Here is a 16,605-nt window from a genome sequence, read left to right as displayed (position 1 = left end):
CCACCCCCCTCAACTAATATTCTAATTTCTAATGTTTGTGTTGAGTAGTGGGATTGAGTACCCTTGTGTTGTTTCAGTTCCACTCAGTGATTTATTTAAAACCAAAAATCACTTGTATTTTCTGACATTTAAATCAGTTTTTGATTTTCAAATTCTCCTGTATTCTAATTGGGCATTTGTTTCTTTTACATTTCACGCCTGTCCTCATATTTTGCACCTGTAATTTTTGCAAGAATGTAGGTGGATTTCAGCACCCTTGAATGCTTCACTGTGGCAGAGTTGAAAAAGTTGTGTAAGGACAGGAGGCTAAAGCTAACAAAAGGCTTCAAGAAACTGGTGTACTCAGAGCCTGAGAAGAGGCCTGTATGTTGCAGTCTACATCACAGGGGCAGGAGGATAATAGTGCAGAGGATAGGGATAAGATTGAGGAGAAGGAAGAGAATGATGTGCTAATGGCCTATGAGCCACAGGAGAGAGAAGGTGCCACTTGATTGAGGACCTCTGCCTTGTTCAGGGCCCCGAGGAGTGTGCCCTCCACAGCCCGACTCTTGCAGAGTTGGGGGACAGGCAAGCTGAGAGACAGCGGAAGCTGCAACTGGCCTCTTACAATGAAAGAGAGAAAAACTAAAGAAGCTGCAGTAAGGGCTCTGAATGAGAAAAAGACAGAAGATGAAAGAGGTCAGACACCACGGGCTCAACATCGTCTCATATGCCGATGACACGCAGCTCACTCCCTTCCTCACCAATGAACCATCTACAGCCAAAACGAGCTTTGACAATGGAATGAAGGCAGTGGCCAACTGGATGAGGTACAGCTGCCTCAAGCTAAACTCGGACAAGAAGGAGATCCTCATCCTGATCCCCGCCACTTCCACCTTGGAAGACTCCTGGTGGCCCGGCAGCCTCTGAACTGCCCCACAACTGACCGACCATGCAACATCGGCATCATTCTTGACTCATCACTGTCCATGGCCCACCAAGTCAACGCCGTCTCCTCATCTTGCTTCCACACCCTCCGACTCCTGTGGAGGATTCCCCCGACACGAGGAAGACAGTCACCCATGCATTCATCACTAGCAAACTAGACTACAGCAACGCACTCTATGCTGGCATCACCAAGAAACTTCAATCAAGGCTACAAAGAATCCAGAATGCAGCAGTCAGACTCATCTTGGACATCTCCAGACATAGCCGCATCTCCTCCCACCACAGAGACCTACACTGGCTCCGACTCAACAAGCACATAACATACAAACTCCTGATCCACACCTACAAGGCACTGCACAATATAGGAACCAGTATACCTCAACCACCGCCTCACCTTCTACGTACCCAACAGATGTTTCCTTTGCTCTCAGCTCACCCTTGCAGCCGTCCCCAAGATCTGGAAAAGTACAGCAGGAGGAAGATCCTTCTCCTACCTCGCAGCCTGGACATGGAACGCACTACCTCTCAAGCTCAGGCAGACTGCATCACTGAAGCAGTTCAGGAAGGACCTCAATACTTGGCTCTTCGACTGAGCAGCACGCACACATACCGAGCCTTGAGACCCTATGGGTGATAAGCCGTGCTCTACAAATCCTTGATTGATTAATTGATTGGTGCACAGGGTGGTGTGGGAGATGGTGTTGAAGGCGGCGGAGCGGTCAAGGAGAAAAAGAGCAGCTGTCTCACCGCAGTCCAGTCTGTGGCTGCTAGGAGTGCCATATCGGTGCTGTGGTTGATCCCAAATCCAGATTGGTTGGTACTGATGAATGCTTTTCCCATTGCCTTGGCTGGAAAAGGGCACAGTGAGATAGGTCGTTTTTTCAGCTCCATAGGGTCTGTGGAAGGCTTTCTTCAGGAGGGGCTTTATCTCTGCACGTTTCCAGGAGTCCGGGAAGGTGGCGGTTCAGATGGAGCAGTTGATGGTGCAGCATAGCTCGGGAGTGATGATGGCTCTGGCTTGATTAAAGATGGGGTGGGGGCATAGGTCTGAGGGTGCCCCACAGTGGGTGGTATTCATGAGCTTGAGGATGTCTGCCGGGGTGAAGAGGGTCCAGTGTTCCAGGATCGGTTGGTGATATCAGTCCTTGGTGGTGCTGGTGGAAGGGGGGGTGGCCCTTTGCTTGCAAATCCTTCATAGATGTCCGGAATATTCCAGTGGAAGAAGGTGGTGAGACTGTCGCAAAGGTCTTGGGAGGGTGGGATGTCTGTGGTATCTGTCAGGTTTTGTGAATTCCTTGACTATAGTGAAAAGTTCCTTGCTGTTGTGACCCTTGGTGTTGAATCTCTCCTGAATGGCTGATTTCCTAGTCAATCTGATGAGCCGTGGTGCGATGTGACTCCGTCTTTGGAGGTTTTGTGGTCTGTTGCGCTCTTGCTGTTTCTCCACTTTCGCTAGAGTTGTCTGCATGCGCTCTTAGATTCTTGGAGGTTGGAGAAGAACCAGCTGGGTTTCCTGCGGTGATGATTGCCGGCGGGTTTCCTTAGGGGGGTTAGGGTTTTGGCAGAGGCGGTGATCCGTTGGTGGAGGTTGTGAGCAGAGGCGTTGGCATCTGCGGTATCTGGTGGTGGGGAGTGGTGGAGCGTGGTGCTGAGCTCTGCTTCTATGACTTTGGTCCAGTTCCTGCGTGGGGGGCGAACGGCTTGGTGCTATTTGACCATCTTGGTGAAGGAGAAGTGGACGCAGTGGATGTCGGTCAGGTGGAGTTCTGAGGTGTGTGAGAAGGAGATGTGGTTTCTGGCAGAGAATACAGGGTTGAGGGTGTGTCCTGCTGAGTTCATGGGGAGGTTGGCCAGTTGCTTGATTCCGAGTGTAGCAAGGTTCTCCATGAGGTTAGAGGTGTTTGGGTCGCTGTGGTTGTTGAGATGAAAGTTGAGGTCACCAGGGAATATGAAGTCCATTGAGGTAAGGACATAGGGGACGATGAACTCAGTCAGTTCTTCGCTGAAGGGTCCGGGGGGTCTATAAATGTGTGTTCCGTGGAGGGTGGTGTTAGGATTAGCCTGGATCTGAAAATGAAGGTGTTCGGTGACGTAGGTCTAGATATCGACGCTGGACGTGAGCAGAGAGACTTGTTGTGGATGATGCAACACCTCCTCCAGGTCGGTTGAAGCAGTCTTGATATATAATCTTGTAGTTGTTGGCGATGGCAGTGGCAATGTCCGGAGGTGAGGAGGTGGTGATCCAGGTCTCCATGAAGAAGGTGACTTTGGGGGAGATGGAGTCGAGGAGGTCCCAAACTACATTAGCGTGCTTAATGCGGGAGCAAGTGTTGAGTAGTATGTATCCGGGCGGTCCAGCAGAGGGGGGGGGTTTAGGGTGCGAGGACAGACGAAGGTCCCGTTGCGGCAGGAGAATGGACCTTCAGGGTTCCTGGGTGGAGGGCGGTGGCTGACAGTAGAGCCTCTGGGGCGTGTAGGATCCTAGTATCGTATCAGTGGATGGAGCGGGAACCAGGGTCCATGGCACTGGGTGTGGCCCAGGCACGGGTAGGTGCAGACAGGCTTGCCTTTGGCGTGCCTTCAGCGCGGCCATACAGTATCTGCCATTAAAAAGGCAAGGGAGATGAAAGGGGTCGCTAAGCTGTGAGGAGGGAGGTTGGGAAACACAGCACTGGGGGGGGGAGAAGCAGCAGCAGCAGGAAAGGTGCGGGGAATGCAAAACAGACGGAAAAAGGCAAAAAGGAGTAAAAAACTAAAAGAGAGGCAATGGAGCAAAAAAGGCAGAAAAAGGGCACAGAAAAGGCAAAAGGCAGCAGAGAGAGAGAGAGAGAGAGAGAGAGAGTCAGAAGGCAACCACTAGGCCACCAGGGATGAGGTGCAGGTGGGAGCCTGCGGGTGGAGGAGGGTATCAAACACAACAAACCAGGCAGACCTAGAGGGTGAAAGGCAACAGCAGCTGCTGATGGAGCTGCGCGGGGGAGCAAATCTAACACTGACCAGAGGTCAGTGAAGTCACTCCGATCATCACGCAGCGGCCACCATTTAGGAGAGAAATGGGGGGTCTCTAAGCTGGGAGGCGGGAGGGCAGGAATTATGGCGCTGGGAGGGGGGCAGGACCGCAGGGGCTGCAGCAGCAAGGGAGGCGCAGGGAACAGAAAATGGAGGGAAAAAAGTAAAAAGGCAAAAAGGAGTAACAAACTGAAAGAAAAGCAACAGAGCAAAAAAGGCATAAAAAGGGCACAGAAAAGACAGAAGGCAGCAGAGAGAGACAGAAGGCAAAAACTAGGTCACCATGGATGAGGCACAGGCGGGAACCTGCAGGTGTAGGAGGCCTCGTACACAACAAGCCAGGCAGACGCAGAGTGAAAGGCAGCAGCAGGTGGAGCTCTGCGGGGGGAGCGAAGCTAACTCTGACCAGAGGTCAGTGAAGTTGCTCCGATCAACACGCAGTGGCTTCCATTAGGAAAGAGAGGGATATGGGGAAGGGGTCGCTGAGCTGGGAGGCGGGAGGGCGGGAAACACAGGGAGGAGGATGGGGCAACAGTGGTGTGGGGAAAAAGTAAAAAAAGGCAAAAAGGAGCAAAAAACTAAAAGAAAGGTAATGGAGCAAAAAAGGCAGAAAAAGGGCAAAGACAATGCCGAAGGCAGCAGAGAAAGAGACAGAAGGCAACCACTAGGCCACTAGGTATGAGGTGCAGGCAGGAGCCTGTGGGTGGAGGAGGGCCTCAAACACCACACGCCAGGAAGGCTCAGAGGGTGAAAGGTAGCAGCAATAGCAGGTGGAGCTCACCAGAGGTATGGATTAGAAACCTATGAGGTTTTTCTATGCATGCAGAAAGTCCCAGAAGGGGATTGAGGGGGCTAGTCTCTGGAAGAATACACTAGTCACCAGGAGGGATACCCTACTGGTCGCAGTGAAAGCTGATAGAATGAGGTATGCCCCCATGAAAGAAGCCCTTGTTGTCAAGTTTGGTCTTACTCCATAGAAATACGGCTAAAAGTTCAGGGATAGCCAGAAGCAGTTAACCAGTCCTGGGTTTAGTTTATGGATTACTCCAGTAAGGCCCTAGATGGTTGGGTAAAGGACAAAAAAATGAGTGACTACGAGGGTAGAGCATGCCCTAGATTCCCTTAGTAGGGAGGTGGACCCGGAATTTAATCTTGTGATCCCTGAGTCATCAATTCCGCCAGACAACTGTGAATGGGGTCCCTAACCCTGCTTTGAAGGATAAGTGTGCTAGTCAGGCCATGGTGGTGGAAAGGCTAGTTCCCCAGCACTGTTTGCCAGGAGAGAATGCAGGGTAACCCAGTCTCTTGGGCAGGGCTTTAACTGCTCTATGGCTCTGGTCTCCCTGGAATGAGGGGGAGAGGAAGTGGTCTAGAGGAGGGTCATTGTCAGCCCCCTGATGCCAATAGAGTGCATTCTGGGAAATTAACTACCACCATGGACAGACAATCTGGGTGGTATGGCCACCAGTGCTCCCCAAAAGCTCAGGTTTCTCAGGGTACTGCTCCCAAATAGAAAGTACAGAGGCCCAAATTGAGAAAAAGAGGTATGAGTTGGAGGAAGTCCATAGTGGGAGGACCAGTGGATCAGGAGTTACCTGCCTCTGAGAAAAGAGCACCCTAGGACTGAGCATAGTGAGGCCACTTCTGACCTGGGAGTTCTGCCTGCCCTGCCACCGAGACAAAACAGGAGACCTGCATCAGGCAGAACCCTGCAAGACAAAGACCTTACCATGGAGGTAAGACTGCTGATTATCGGGCGGCAGTGCCACCAAGTTGGAGACTGTTGGCCTAACCATTTCAGCTAGCTAGCAGCACCTCACCCAAACCTAGGAAGTAAAGGTGATTTGTGACAGTCTAGAACACATGACACTGAGTCCTCAGGGATTTTGTGGTTGGCACATCTCACTCTTTTCTCTCATTTGCACAAGTCTCACACAAGAAAAGGTAAACAAAAAGAAGCAGGACAGTTTTCAATGTATGTATTGAAAGGACTGCATTCTACGCTAAAAGTCATGAGCTGTGATTATTAGGAGGATGAAACATATCCAAGTGCTTATTGTAGCCAACAGTGAAAAGCAAATAAAAAGTCCCAGAGTTCTGCAATAAACATGTGTCTATGAATTCCTACCTACACTTCTCAGCATCTATGTGAGAGCATAGTAGTGACAGCCCCTTCATCTGCCCATGCTAGTCCCTGGAAGGAACTCTCGCCTCCATACTTGAAAAACAGGGTTCTGCCCATCGTCTCCTCCACTGGCTGCAGAGACGAGGATGAGGTCAGCAAAGTTGCAGTGAAGTGGCACACAGCATAGGATTGCTCCTCTGACTGGAATATACTCTCTAACCTTGTTTGGGCCTGTGTCGTGTTTTTATAATAAAACATGGTGTATTCTGAGAACAGGCCTGACGTGATAATTCATTTAAGTGTCAAAGGCTGGCTAAGCACTCTTGTGGTGGCAATACTAGATAAACTATCAAGTACAGCCTTGAGTAGAGGCCGTGTATAAAATGTTGTGCAAGGAAACTAGCAACAACACTTTCACAGAATAGCAGCTGATAAGAAAAAAAAATCTCCACTAAAAGCAAATTAGGCTAAAATTAATTAAAATGAATGTATGAAATAAAAGTGTGTAACTAGGTAAAAGGGCACAGGTCTAAGTAAAAATCAGTGTGCCCAAGCAAGGCGCTATATTGCACCCACAACAATTTCCACCCTTGAAATGGGTGGTGGTTCTCCCTGGAAGTCCTAACTTGCCAGGAACATGTTTAGCCTAAAGGCACAGACCTTGAGGCAAGAGGCCAGTCTCAGGATGCTACCCCTGAGAAGGCGGGTGAGAGAGTAGAAGTAGGGTGGCTATCACCCTGGACTGATGCCCTTCAGCCTGAGAAACCTAAGAGGCCAGAGAGACCTCAGAAGCAAGCAGGGACTCCTTGCCAGATCCAAGGCTGGAGGTGAGGCATGCCCCAGGTCGGAGCCTCCACCTGGCAGGGGACTGGGTCTTAACACGTCAGGCTGTCAGTGACCTCTGTTGTTTGTTGTACTTAGATGCAGAGTTTTCTCTAGTTTGGGGATGGAGGCCTGACCTACAGGGCAGAATGGACCACATCACCTTGTTAGCCATGGTGAAACTGTCTGCCTACTAGCATGCATCTATGGACAAGCTAGGTTTAGGTCCCTCAGAGATGGGGTCTGTAGGTATGGAAAAGGGGTCTCCCTGGGCCACTCCAGTGGTGCAGGAAGCTTGGTGGAAGAGGGGTAGAGATAGAGTCAGAGGGGCAAGAACAGAAAAGTGCTACTACAGAGCAGACAAACTATGCATATTTTATTGTCTGAGTCCATCAAAGTAATGATTGGTCTACCCGAGCTTTTGGGTGGGGAGCATGTGTTGGAAATATGCCCTTCCTACAGTGTCGCCCGAGGTTTTTCTCTTTTTTTTTTAAACCCTACTTTTGTTAGCTTTAACCTTGCTAACCAGTGATAAAGTGTTTTTTTTCTCCCTGTTAAACATGGTAAAATTGGTATACACTTCATTGGCACATTTAATTTACTTCTGTGTCCTCAGTATATGGTACTACATGTACCAGGGGAGTGTATATGCTACCTATGAGCTGGGGCACTCATCATGCCACCTACTACAGTAGCCCTGTAAAACATGTCTCCATACCTGCCACTTCAGCCTGGGTGTACAGTTTTAAACTGTCATTTTGACCTTGCCAAAACAAACTCTTGCCAGGTCCAATCCTTCCCTTTTAAACTTATATGCAACCCCTTAAAAGCCCATAAGGCAGAGTAGATGTTATTTAAAATTTAGGAAATGTATACTTAATGTTTTAAATCCCCTGGCAGCGATAAACCCCATAGTTGTTTTTACCTGTTAAAAGGCCGGCTCTCCCATAGGTTAACACTGTTTTTCACCATTACATTTAACATGTGCCAGATTCAGTTTGGGAGTAGGTAGAAAACCAAATTCAAAGACTCATTTTAACAGTAATTTAAGATCCAAGTTGATGATCAAGTCGAACTTTATTTTACTGTTTTGGAAATTACACTTTTGTCATCTTCCTGCCTAACAACAAAAAGCTTTCCTGTCAGAGTCCAGCTATCACCTGACCATTGATGGATCTCCTGTGGTAAGATGTGTGTTGCTCCCAGACAGTGGGCAATAGGCTGTAGGTGTTGGGAGGGAGACTCCTCCCTTGACAGGATCACCTGATCACCACAGTGGGAGGAGAGGGACTGACAATAACTGGCTTGGGGGTGGGTTAATGCTTGACCTCCACCCACAGGCTTGCACTGGGCAAAAATGTGGACCCCACAAACATCTCCTCAGAACACTCCTGGACCTGAGAAGAATCAGAAGAAAGACTGTGTTGATGTCTGAAGGGACTGAAGGGAGACTGGTTATGCTTGCCTTGAACCCAGGACTGGAGAAGTGATTCAAAGGTTTATATGGTTCACCTTCTGTTTGCGCTACAGGGACACAATAAGCTTCCAGAGGCCTTTCTACCTGCAACTACCCAGCTGACCAGTTTCAACTGGCTCTGCACTAGACCCTGCTGCTGGCCTCTTTTGTGGTGCCCACAAAGACCTGAACCCTTGGCTGGTGTGAGAGTGCACCCTCCTGTTCCTAAACTGCAAGAAGTCTTCAAAGCTGCATCAAATTACATTGAATTGTTCGTCTACTTCAATTTCCTGGTTTGCCGTACTGAAGGAGATCTGACTTCCAGAAAACTTTTGAAATCTGAAAATAGAGAGCTTCATCAGGACAGATGCTGAGCAGCAACCGATCGACTTCAAGTCCTTCCAGTGCACGGAGACTTTGCCCACTCTGAGCTTATCCACCTTTGTTGACGACCGCACCGGGATCTTGCTCTTCAACAGCCTATCATCATAAAGACCCCCTTCAAATCTATCTTGCCCCTCCAACGTCTCATTAATGATCACTTTTTCTCTATAAACATTTCTAAGTCTGAAGGTAAACTCTCTTCTGGGATGAATCTGATACTCGTGTCCGTCTGGCAATCCTTCGCAGTTGTCCTCAACTTTTGATCCTGTCCATCATGACCAGATAACTCCAATTAGCACTTTATGCTTTTTAGTGCTACTGTTAATCCAAACTTTAAAAACATTAATACCGTTGTAACATGACACAGGGTGCCTGCATTGGTGCTAGGCAGCCAAAAGTGCACTGGTGCAGGAAAAGGACAGGAATACGCCATATAATAGTAAACATGGTTCATTCCTGCCCTTTCCCTTCTCCTTTCTCGCAGTGCAGAGCAGCAAGGTGGCTTGCTGCATTGCACTGTGTGAAAGATTGATAAATTTGTCCCTCAATCTGAACTAAGGAATGAGATGTCACAAGTTGAGAAAGTCACTGAAACCTATCCAGAGTGTATAAGCAAACCCCTGCGGAAGTCTGTCTACATTGTTTACAATGATTTCACACACCACTGGTTTGTAAATAGCTTTGCAATATGGTACCTGGCTATCTGTGAGCAAGACTGCGGGATTGCTGAAACACATTAGATGGTTTTCCGTAGCCCAATATACTGAATTGAGTACAACTGTTACAAGAGTGAAGGGGAGAAGGTGTAACCACTTTGACTATGAACTTGCAATTGTGCGCTCATGTGAGCACGAGAGGCGGTGAGGAAGGAGCACAATACAAGGACGCAGTAAATAAATACAGCATGTCAGCTACCGAAGTTCGTGAGAGGGAGGAAGCCACAGTAAAGGTCTTTAATGCTGAAAATACTGTGCCCGGTGACAGAAGTGTATGACGCATATGACGCAATATAGCCAATATGGAAATGACCTGCTATCCAAAATGAAACAACTTGAAAAATTAAAAAGGAGTGAAATATCTAAGTGGTGGGAAAGTAAATCATTACAATACTATCTGGAAGTGTGGTGTATCCATGGAGGCACCGAGTTATGAAAATCCAAACCCTGATATGTGAAGTCGGCAGAGAACAATCATGAGTTATCAAGGAGAATGATTGGCATTTTAATTAAATATACTGAGATTGACAGGAAGACAATTCTGTATGAAATAGAGAATATCGAGGCAGAGATTACTAAAGAAGTTGATCAGAAGCCTGTAAGAAAGTTCAATAGTGAACTTAAAGAATGCTTGAAAAAACTGGAAGATTCCATCAAGATAAGAAAAGCACTGAAATATAAGAGTGATAAAACAGACTACAAACGTGGTACAATCCTTATGTTGGTGAAAATGTTTGACAATTTAAGAACATTTGTCCGAAAGAAACAGAGCAAGTAAAGAGGCGACTCATGAACATAGCAGTGCCTAGCTCTAAGGTTGACACTCATTTAGAGGATTGAGTGCCAGCAGGACCAAATGTTCCCTCTTTAGTGGAACAATGTGTGCCACTGCGAGAATCCAAAACCCCAAAAAGAAAAAAGCAGAGGTAAAAAGGTGCAGCTGCACACGAAGAAGTGAACCAGGGCAGAGGGAAGCAAATCAGATGGGGAAAGCAGCAATAGTACCAGATACCAGTAGCAACACAATTATCAATTTAACAAATATCCAGCTATTGCCAAAGGAAGAGGAAGTGCTAACATTGGGATTATTATATTGCCCCTACCAAGACATGCAATATACTCAAATAAGGACCTATTTCTTTAAAAGTTCTTCCTGCTACAACCAAACAAAGAGAAGGCTAGACAAACAACAGCAGGTAATCAAAGTGTGCTGCATGTTGCAGATATGGAACTAATGAAAGCCCCACAAGAGCTAGAAAATGAAACTTTGGGGCTTAACAACACTATCACTGTTGACATGATTGGTACCAAACAAAACATTGATATGTATGGAGATGCACCAACCAATTTTGAAGCAAAATCTAAATTGACCCCAAACAGCTCCCACTGGCAGAAAGCAGCGTTTTCATCTGTTTCCTTACACACAAATGTGTGTGCAGGGAAACAGATGAAAACATTTCTCCCACAAGCAGGGAGCTCCTATTTAAAGCAGCTCACTGCTTGTGGGAGCAATGCCGGCTCCCACAGGACATTGGAAGCCAACTAGGACTGCGGGGGCCATCAGGCTCCCATCGCGGTCCTGTCGTTCTCTTTCTCTCCCATCCCATAATGGGATGGAAGAGAGAGAGATTGTCATTGCAATGGTTCCACCATGCAATGACTTCACAGAGTCTGACTAGCAAAATGTATGATACAAATGTTATAGTTACGTTTGGATGCAGAGCAGAACATAGTCACTTCTGCCCTAATGGTCAAGGTCTTGTGCTGTCGCTCTGTAAACTGAAGGTTCAAATCCTAGTATTGCTTTTACAGTGTACTAGTGTTTTGACTGTTAAACCTTCCTAGTGAAGGAACATTCATGTTTCTTTCAAATCACATGTGTGGGTTGACTGACATAGGTATGTCTGGAAGCATCACAGTAAGGAGTCACTTATGGCCTAAAGGTTAAGGTCACAAACCCTCACACTGAAAGATGAGGGTTCTACTCCAGGTGTGCTGTGATTGTTTTCCTTCTTTAATTTCTTTTAAACTTCAAAAGTTTAAGGTTCATACTGGAAGGTGATCTCACTCTTTTTAATTAACAAATACACTTTTCTTTTCAATTTTTCCAGAAAAATCTCTTTCCAAGTATCTCATTCATCAAAGCTAAAAACATTCTCTATCGTTCTCCCTCTCACTCTCTTTCTCTCTTTCTTTCAATCTCTTTCTCCCACTCACACACCCACTCAGATCCTCAGCACCCATTCACAGACCAACTCAGACACTCATGCACCCACTCACAGACCCACTCAGACCCTCGTGCGCCCACTCACAGCTGCACTCAGACCCTCGCGCACCCACTCACAGACCCACTCAGACTCTCACATACCCACTCACAGACCCATTGAAACCCTCATGCACCCACTTACAGACCCAGTCAAACACTGATGCACCCACTCACAGACCCACAAAGGCACTGACACACCCACTCTCACACCCAGACAGACACTCTCACAGCCACTCTCACACCCAGATTCACCCTGCCACACCTATTCTCACACCAAAAGAGACAGGCCATGGCCAACTCCGGCTGCACACAGCCAAAGGCTGTGCGCAGTGTGGGGTTGGGTGGTTAGGGATGTTGGCAGCAGTGTCTGGCCACAGGTCAGGCCCTGTGACCAACCGCCACTGTGCACAGACAATTATGTCTGTGATCAGGGGCACACAACTTCTCCACATGTGAACATGAAGTCTGTGTGTGTGGTGGATCCCTCAGCCATAAAAGATAAAAAAGCTTTGGCAATGCCAATAGATCTGGCTTTAAAGAAATGTTCTATTGTAATGTGAAGCATTACCAGTAAATATCATGGGAATAGATATGCATGTGTGTGGAAGTGAAGAACTGTAGAATAATATTGGTGTAGGTTAAAAGAGCAGGTGACAGTTGCCCTGGTAAACCGGTACCTAAACATCCATGTAGGTAAATAGGTAGGTTAATAACTGCCCTATTCCCATCTGTGCTGCTGCCATTATCTAGGTAATTTTAATACCATTACAGTGTTATCTGTGTGCCCCTGAGAGTTCAAGCTGAGGTAGCTGGATAAATAAACAAAATGATGACAGCTGAGTGAAGGGCAAGCACTTTTTAGTGGTAGCACACAACTTCTGCCCAATCAAAACATGTACCCCTGGCTCCAAACATGTAGAGAGAACTAAAGCCCCTCCCTGGTGATGCCGACATAATTGTCTGTCCACAACTGTGCTGTCAAATCAGACCATAAAAATGAATGCAAGCTCTTTAACAATGACATTGCATTTTAGCATAAGCATTATCTGCTCTTACATGAGATTATATGACACCTATAGGAAATGCATCTGTACACTTATACCTGTAGTCAGTCACTAGTTCTTTTCACCAACTAATTGTCATACCCGCTCAGCATCACAATAAATACATGTAAAAAGAGAACAAGATCAACAAACATTTTTAGTGCTGTTTTTCAATATTGTGGTACATTACATTGTGTCAAACACCATATATATTCAGCATAAACACGTTTATGGATCAATAAGGATTAAATATTATAGTATGTTTTCACCTACTGCTGATTGTTTTTGTAAATATTAGTCAAAGTACCATTTGTAACTGGTTCCATAGATCATCCTGGTCAACATTTGAGAATGCAAACTTCTTCAAATAGGTCTGCAACAAAACAAAAACCAGAATCAGTATTTTTGTAGGCCTAATAAGGAATGTATATGATCAAATTGAAGACATACACATTGTTATTGTTAAATTAGGAAGAAAACCTGCTTCATTAGTCCAGGAAATACTTTCTAAACTCACGCTGAGCCCCTTGGTAAACAGTTTCTCGGTCATAAAGCTGGCAACCATTCTGATAAATGATGCACCCTATGGGACAAAAGAGTGTGGACATGTCAGTTATTTGAACCTTCAACTCAAAGTATTTCTTAGCAGCATAGTTCTTATCTTGAATGAATATTATTTTTTAAAGAGTCAGGACCCAATTCACAAAGGTAAATTTACCCTTTTGTGTAAGTTGCCGATTGTTTGCTATTCACGAAGGTATTTTACTAGTAGTATATTTACGACTGCAGAGTCTACACACATAAAAAATAGGACAGTCCTATCTTTTTAGCTGCGTAGATTCCGCAGTCATAAAGATACTACTAGTAAAAGACCTTTGTGAATAGCAAACAACCGTCAACTTATACAAAAGTGTAAGTTTAACTTTGTGAATCAGGCCGGCAATGTAAAGACACTAATCTTGCACAATACCAAAAAGCATATGTGTGAGGAGGTTAGTGCACACAGCTATATGAGAGACTTAGGCCCTCATTCTGACCTTGGCGGGCGGCGGAGGCCGCCCGCCAAAGTCCCGCCGTCAGGTTACCGTTCCGCGGTCGAAAGACCGCGGCGGTAATTCTGACTTTCCCGCTGGGCTGGCGGGCGGTCGCCTTCAGGCCGCCCGCCAGCCCAGCGGGAAAGAGGCTTCCACGATGAAGCCGGCTCGGAATCGAGCCGGCGGAGTGGAAGCTGTGCGACGGATGCAGTTGCACCCGTCGCGTATTTCACTGTCTGCACAGCAGACAGTGAAATACATGTAGGGGCCCTCTTACGGGGGCCCCCAGGGGCCCCGCGACCCCCCCTACCGCCATCCGGATCCCGGCGGTCGGACCGCCGGGATCTGGATGGCGGTAGGGGGGGTCGGAATCCCCTCGGCGGCGCAGCAAGCTGCGCCGCCTTGGAGGATTCAATGGGGCGGCGGTACACTGGCGGGAGCTCGCCAGTGGTGCCGGTCCGACCGCGGCTTTACCGCCGCGTCGGAATCCCCATTGGAGCACCGCCGGCCTGTCGGCGGTGCTCCCGCGGTCCTCCGCCCTGGCGGTCTTTGACCGCCAGGGTCAGAATGACCGCCTTAGTACCAAATATACATAGGTTTGAATTTCCAATTTCCTGATAGCGGATCTTAGCGATTCGCTATTAGGAAATCGCAAACTCGGATATATAACAGTCTGTTTGACACTGTTAGCGATTCCCAATGGAATCGCAAATTACCTACCTCATAAATATTCATGAGGCAGGTCGCAATTTGCAATCCCATTTGGAACAGCCGCACTCAAAGGGATGGTGGCCTGCTGGGGACAGCAGTCCGCCATGTCTGTGACTGCTTTTTAAATAAAGCAGTTTTTAATTTAGAAATGAAACCCGTTTTCTCTAAAGAAAAACTGGATTCATTTCAAACAAAAAAATGAAAAGTTATTTTTTTCAGAGTAGGCACTGGTCTGTGAGACCGCTAACTACTCTGAAAAAATATTTTTGCTTCCATTCAAAAAAGGGAAGGGGCCCCATAGGGACCTCTTCCCGTTTGTGAAAGGGGTTTCCACCAACTTGAAGTTGATGGTAACTGCAATTGTTTTGCGACCGCAGTCACAGTCGCATAACAATCTTACATCTCCCTGCAACTCGCTATGAGGAAGGGACGCCCTTGGTACGCCCCTTCCTAATAGCGACTCGCAAACGTATTTTGCGAGTTGATAACAGGTTACTGACTCGCAGAATAGGATTGTTACATGGGGAAAAGGCTTTCATATATCTGGCCCTTAATCCACTTGCCCACTCTCTCCCTTACTCCTTTGCATGCTGTAATAAAAGCTTATGTCAGAGCTACACATAAGCTCCAAAGTGGAGTTGTATTGGATGCCTAGCAGTTTTAGAACATGTTTCTTACCTTGGAATAGGTAGTTACATCAAATAACGGTACAATGTGGTTTGTTAAAAGAATATCTTCCTTTTTCACAGACACTGTTCTTGGGGACAGCCTGCCATCTCTTGTAAACATACTTTGTAAACTAATCAGCAGGAACAGTTCATTCTAAAAATGAAAACAAATAATATACGATTAGAAGGGACAAGATATATTGTAATATTTTGAAAAACAAGTCAATGTAGGGTGTTATAATTCCCACTAAGTAGTCAGTATTGTGCCCAGCACATAGTCAGTGGAAGGTTTTCATCATATTATTACACACCAACACTTCACCTAGAAAATGTGATTCTTACCCAAAAGGCAAACTTCAGAAGTAAAGCAAGCAAATCCTTATATGGTTCCTACAAGGATCCTACCAGGACAAGATCAAGCAAGAAGTACAAATATTTTGACTCTCAAAAGTTCACAAAGGGAAAGTGCTCCCACCACTGATCCACAGGTAGTCTTAACAGACCAGCATATTTCTCTGCTTACAGAGAACATCGCTGGTAGGTAAGCCGCAAATATCAGTCCTGTGTATCCTAGCGAAACAAAGACCGGCCCCCTATGCTGCAAAAACAATATTGGCACATACAGCAAAGTGTGCTGGCACCATATATCTGAAATTCACAAAGCATTATATCCATCTGGTGAGCAGCTATTCACACTGCAGATCACTGTCACCCAAATATCATAGAGAAAACATTCATCAGACAGAATCTCAATAAAATCAGTTTAAAACTATTCTACCCCAACAACTCAGAATTTGTTTTCATGCAAGTATATCTGCTACTAACTAGACCAAGATTTTTGTTCGTAACTATTGAGTCCGTGTCTGGGCATACAGGGTGGCTCTCTGACCATGGTGGCAGTTTCTGGGCATATAATTATCAAGGGCTGGACACTGTAAAGGTCTCTCTTGTTTACTTCTTGATTGCCTGAGAAAAGGGCAATGTCACTTTGTACTTAGAAAGCACTTGAAAGTTATGTAGAGTCCTAGTTGGGGAACAAGCTGGAAAGGCTCTAAAAAAACATCATTGGCAATATTAGTGGTTCTTGATTAAAGATGATGAATGAAGTGTTGAAAACCAAGGCACCAACACTACCCTAAAAGAGGGACAAGGAAGAGTACTGCATAAGGTCTTTCAGAAGGAATATCCAACAAGCAATGCTGCTGCAGAAAAAGAAAGTAAAATTCAAGGACAAAAATGATGTAGAAGTGGGCGATGAATGCAATGAAAAATAAGACATACAAGAGTGTTGCAACACAACCTCCTCTATCTCCTTATAACTTGTCTAGACAGGCCATGGCATCACAGCAAAGAAGATTAACTCCATCTTGGATTGTGAAACTTTGACAAGAACCATAGGGAATGTGACCATCTTAGATAGGGATTGATTACAGTCTGGCCATGC

The 16,605-nt window shown here is 46.3% G+C and overlaps 1 protein-coding gene across 1 annotated transcript in view; it reads right to left on the bottom strand.

Annotated features, from left to right (window-relative positions):
• The window catches only part of LVRN (laeverin), a 470,465-nt gene that overhangs the window by 285,515 nt on the left and 168,345 nt on the right, over positions 1 to 16,605 (bottom strand). The window contains exons 7-9 of the mRNA XM_069226651.1: positions 15,172 to 15,315; positions 13,266 to 13,331; positions 13,056 to 13,121 (exon numbers count right to left, since the gene is read on the bottom strand). Coding sequence (XP_069082752.1) covers positions 13,056 to 13,121; positions 13,266 to 13,331; positions 15,172 to 15,315 — 276 coding nt within the window. The remainder of the gene's footprint in view (positions 1 to 13,055; positions 13,122 to 13,265; positions 13,332 to 15,171; positions 15,316 to 16,605) is intronic.

This window comes from Pleurodeles waltl, chromosome 1_1, assembly GCF_031143425.1.
Source record: "Pleurodeles waltl isolate 20211129_DDA chromosome 1_1, aPleWal1.hap1.20221129, whole genome shotgun sequence".
Lineage (NCBI taxonomy): Eukaryota > Metazoa > Chordata > Amphibia > Caudata > Salamandridae > Pleurodeles > Pleurodeles waltl.
This window is presented reverse-complemented; position numbering and strand designations above follow the sequence as displayed.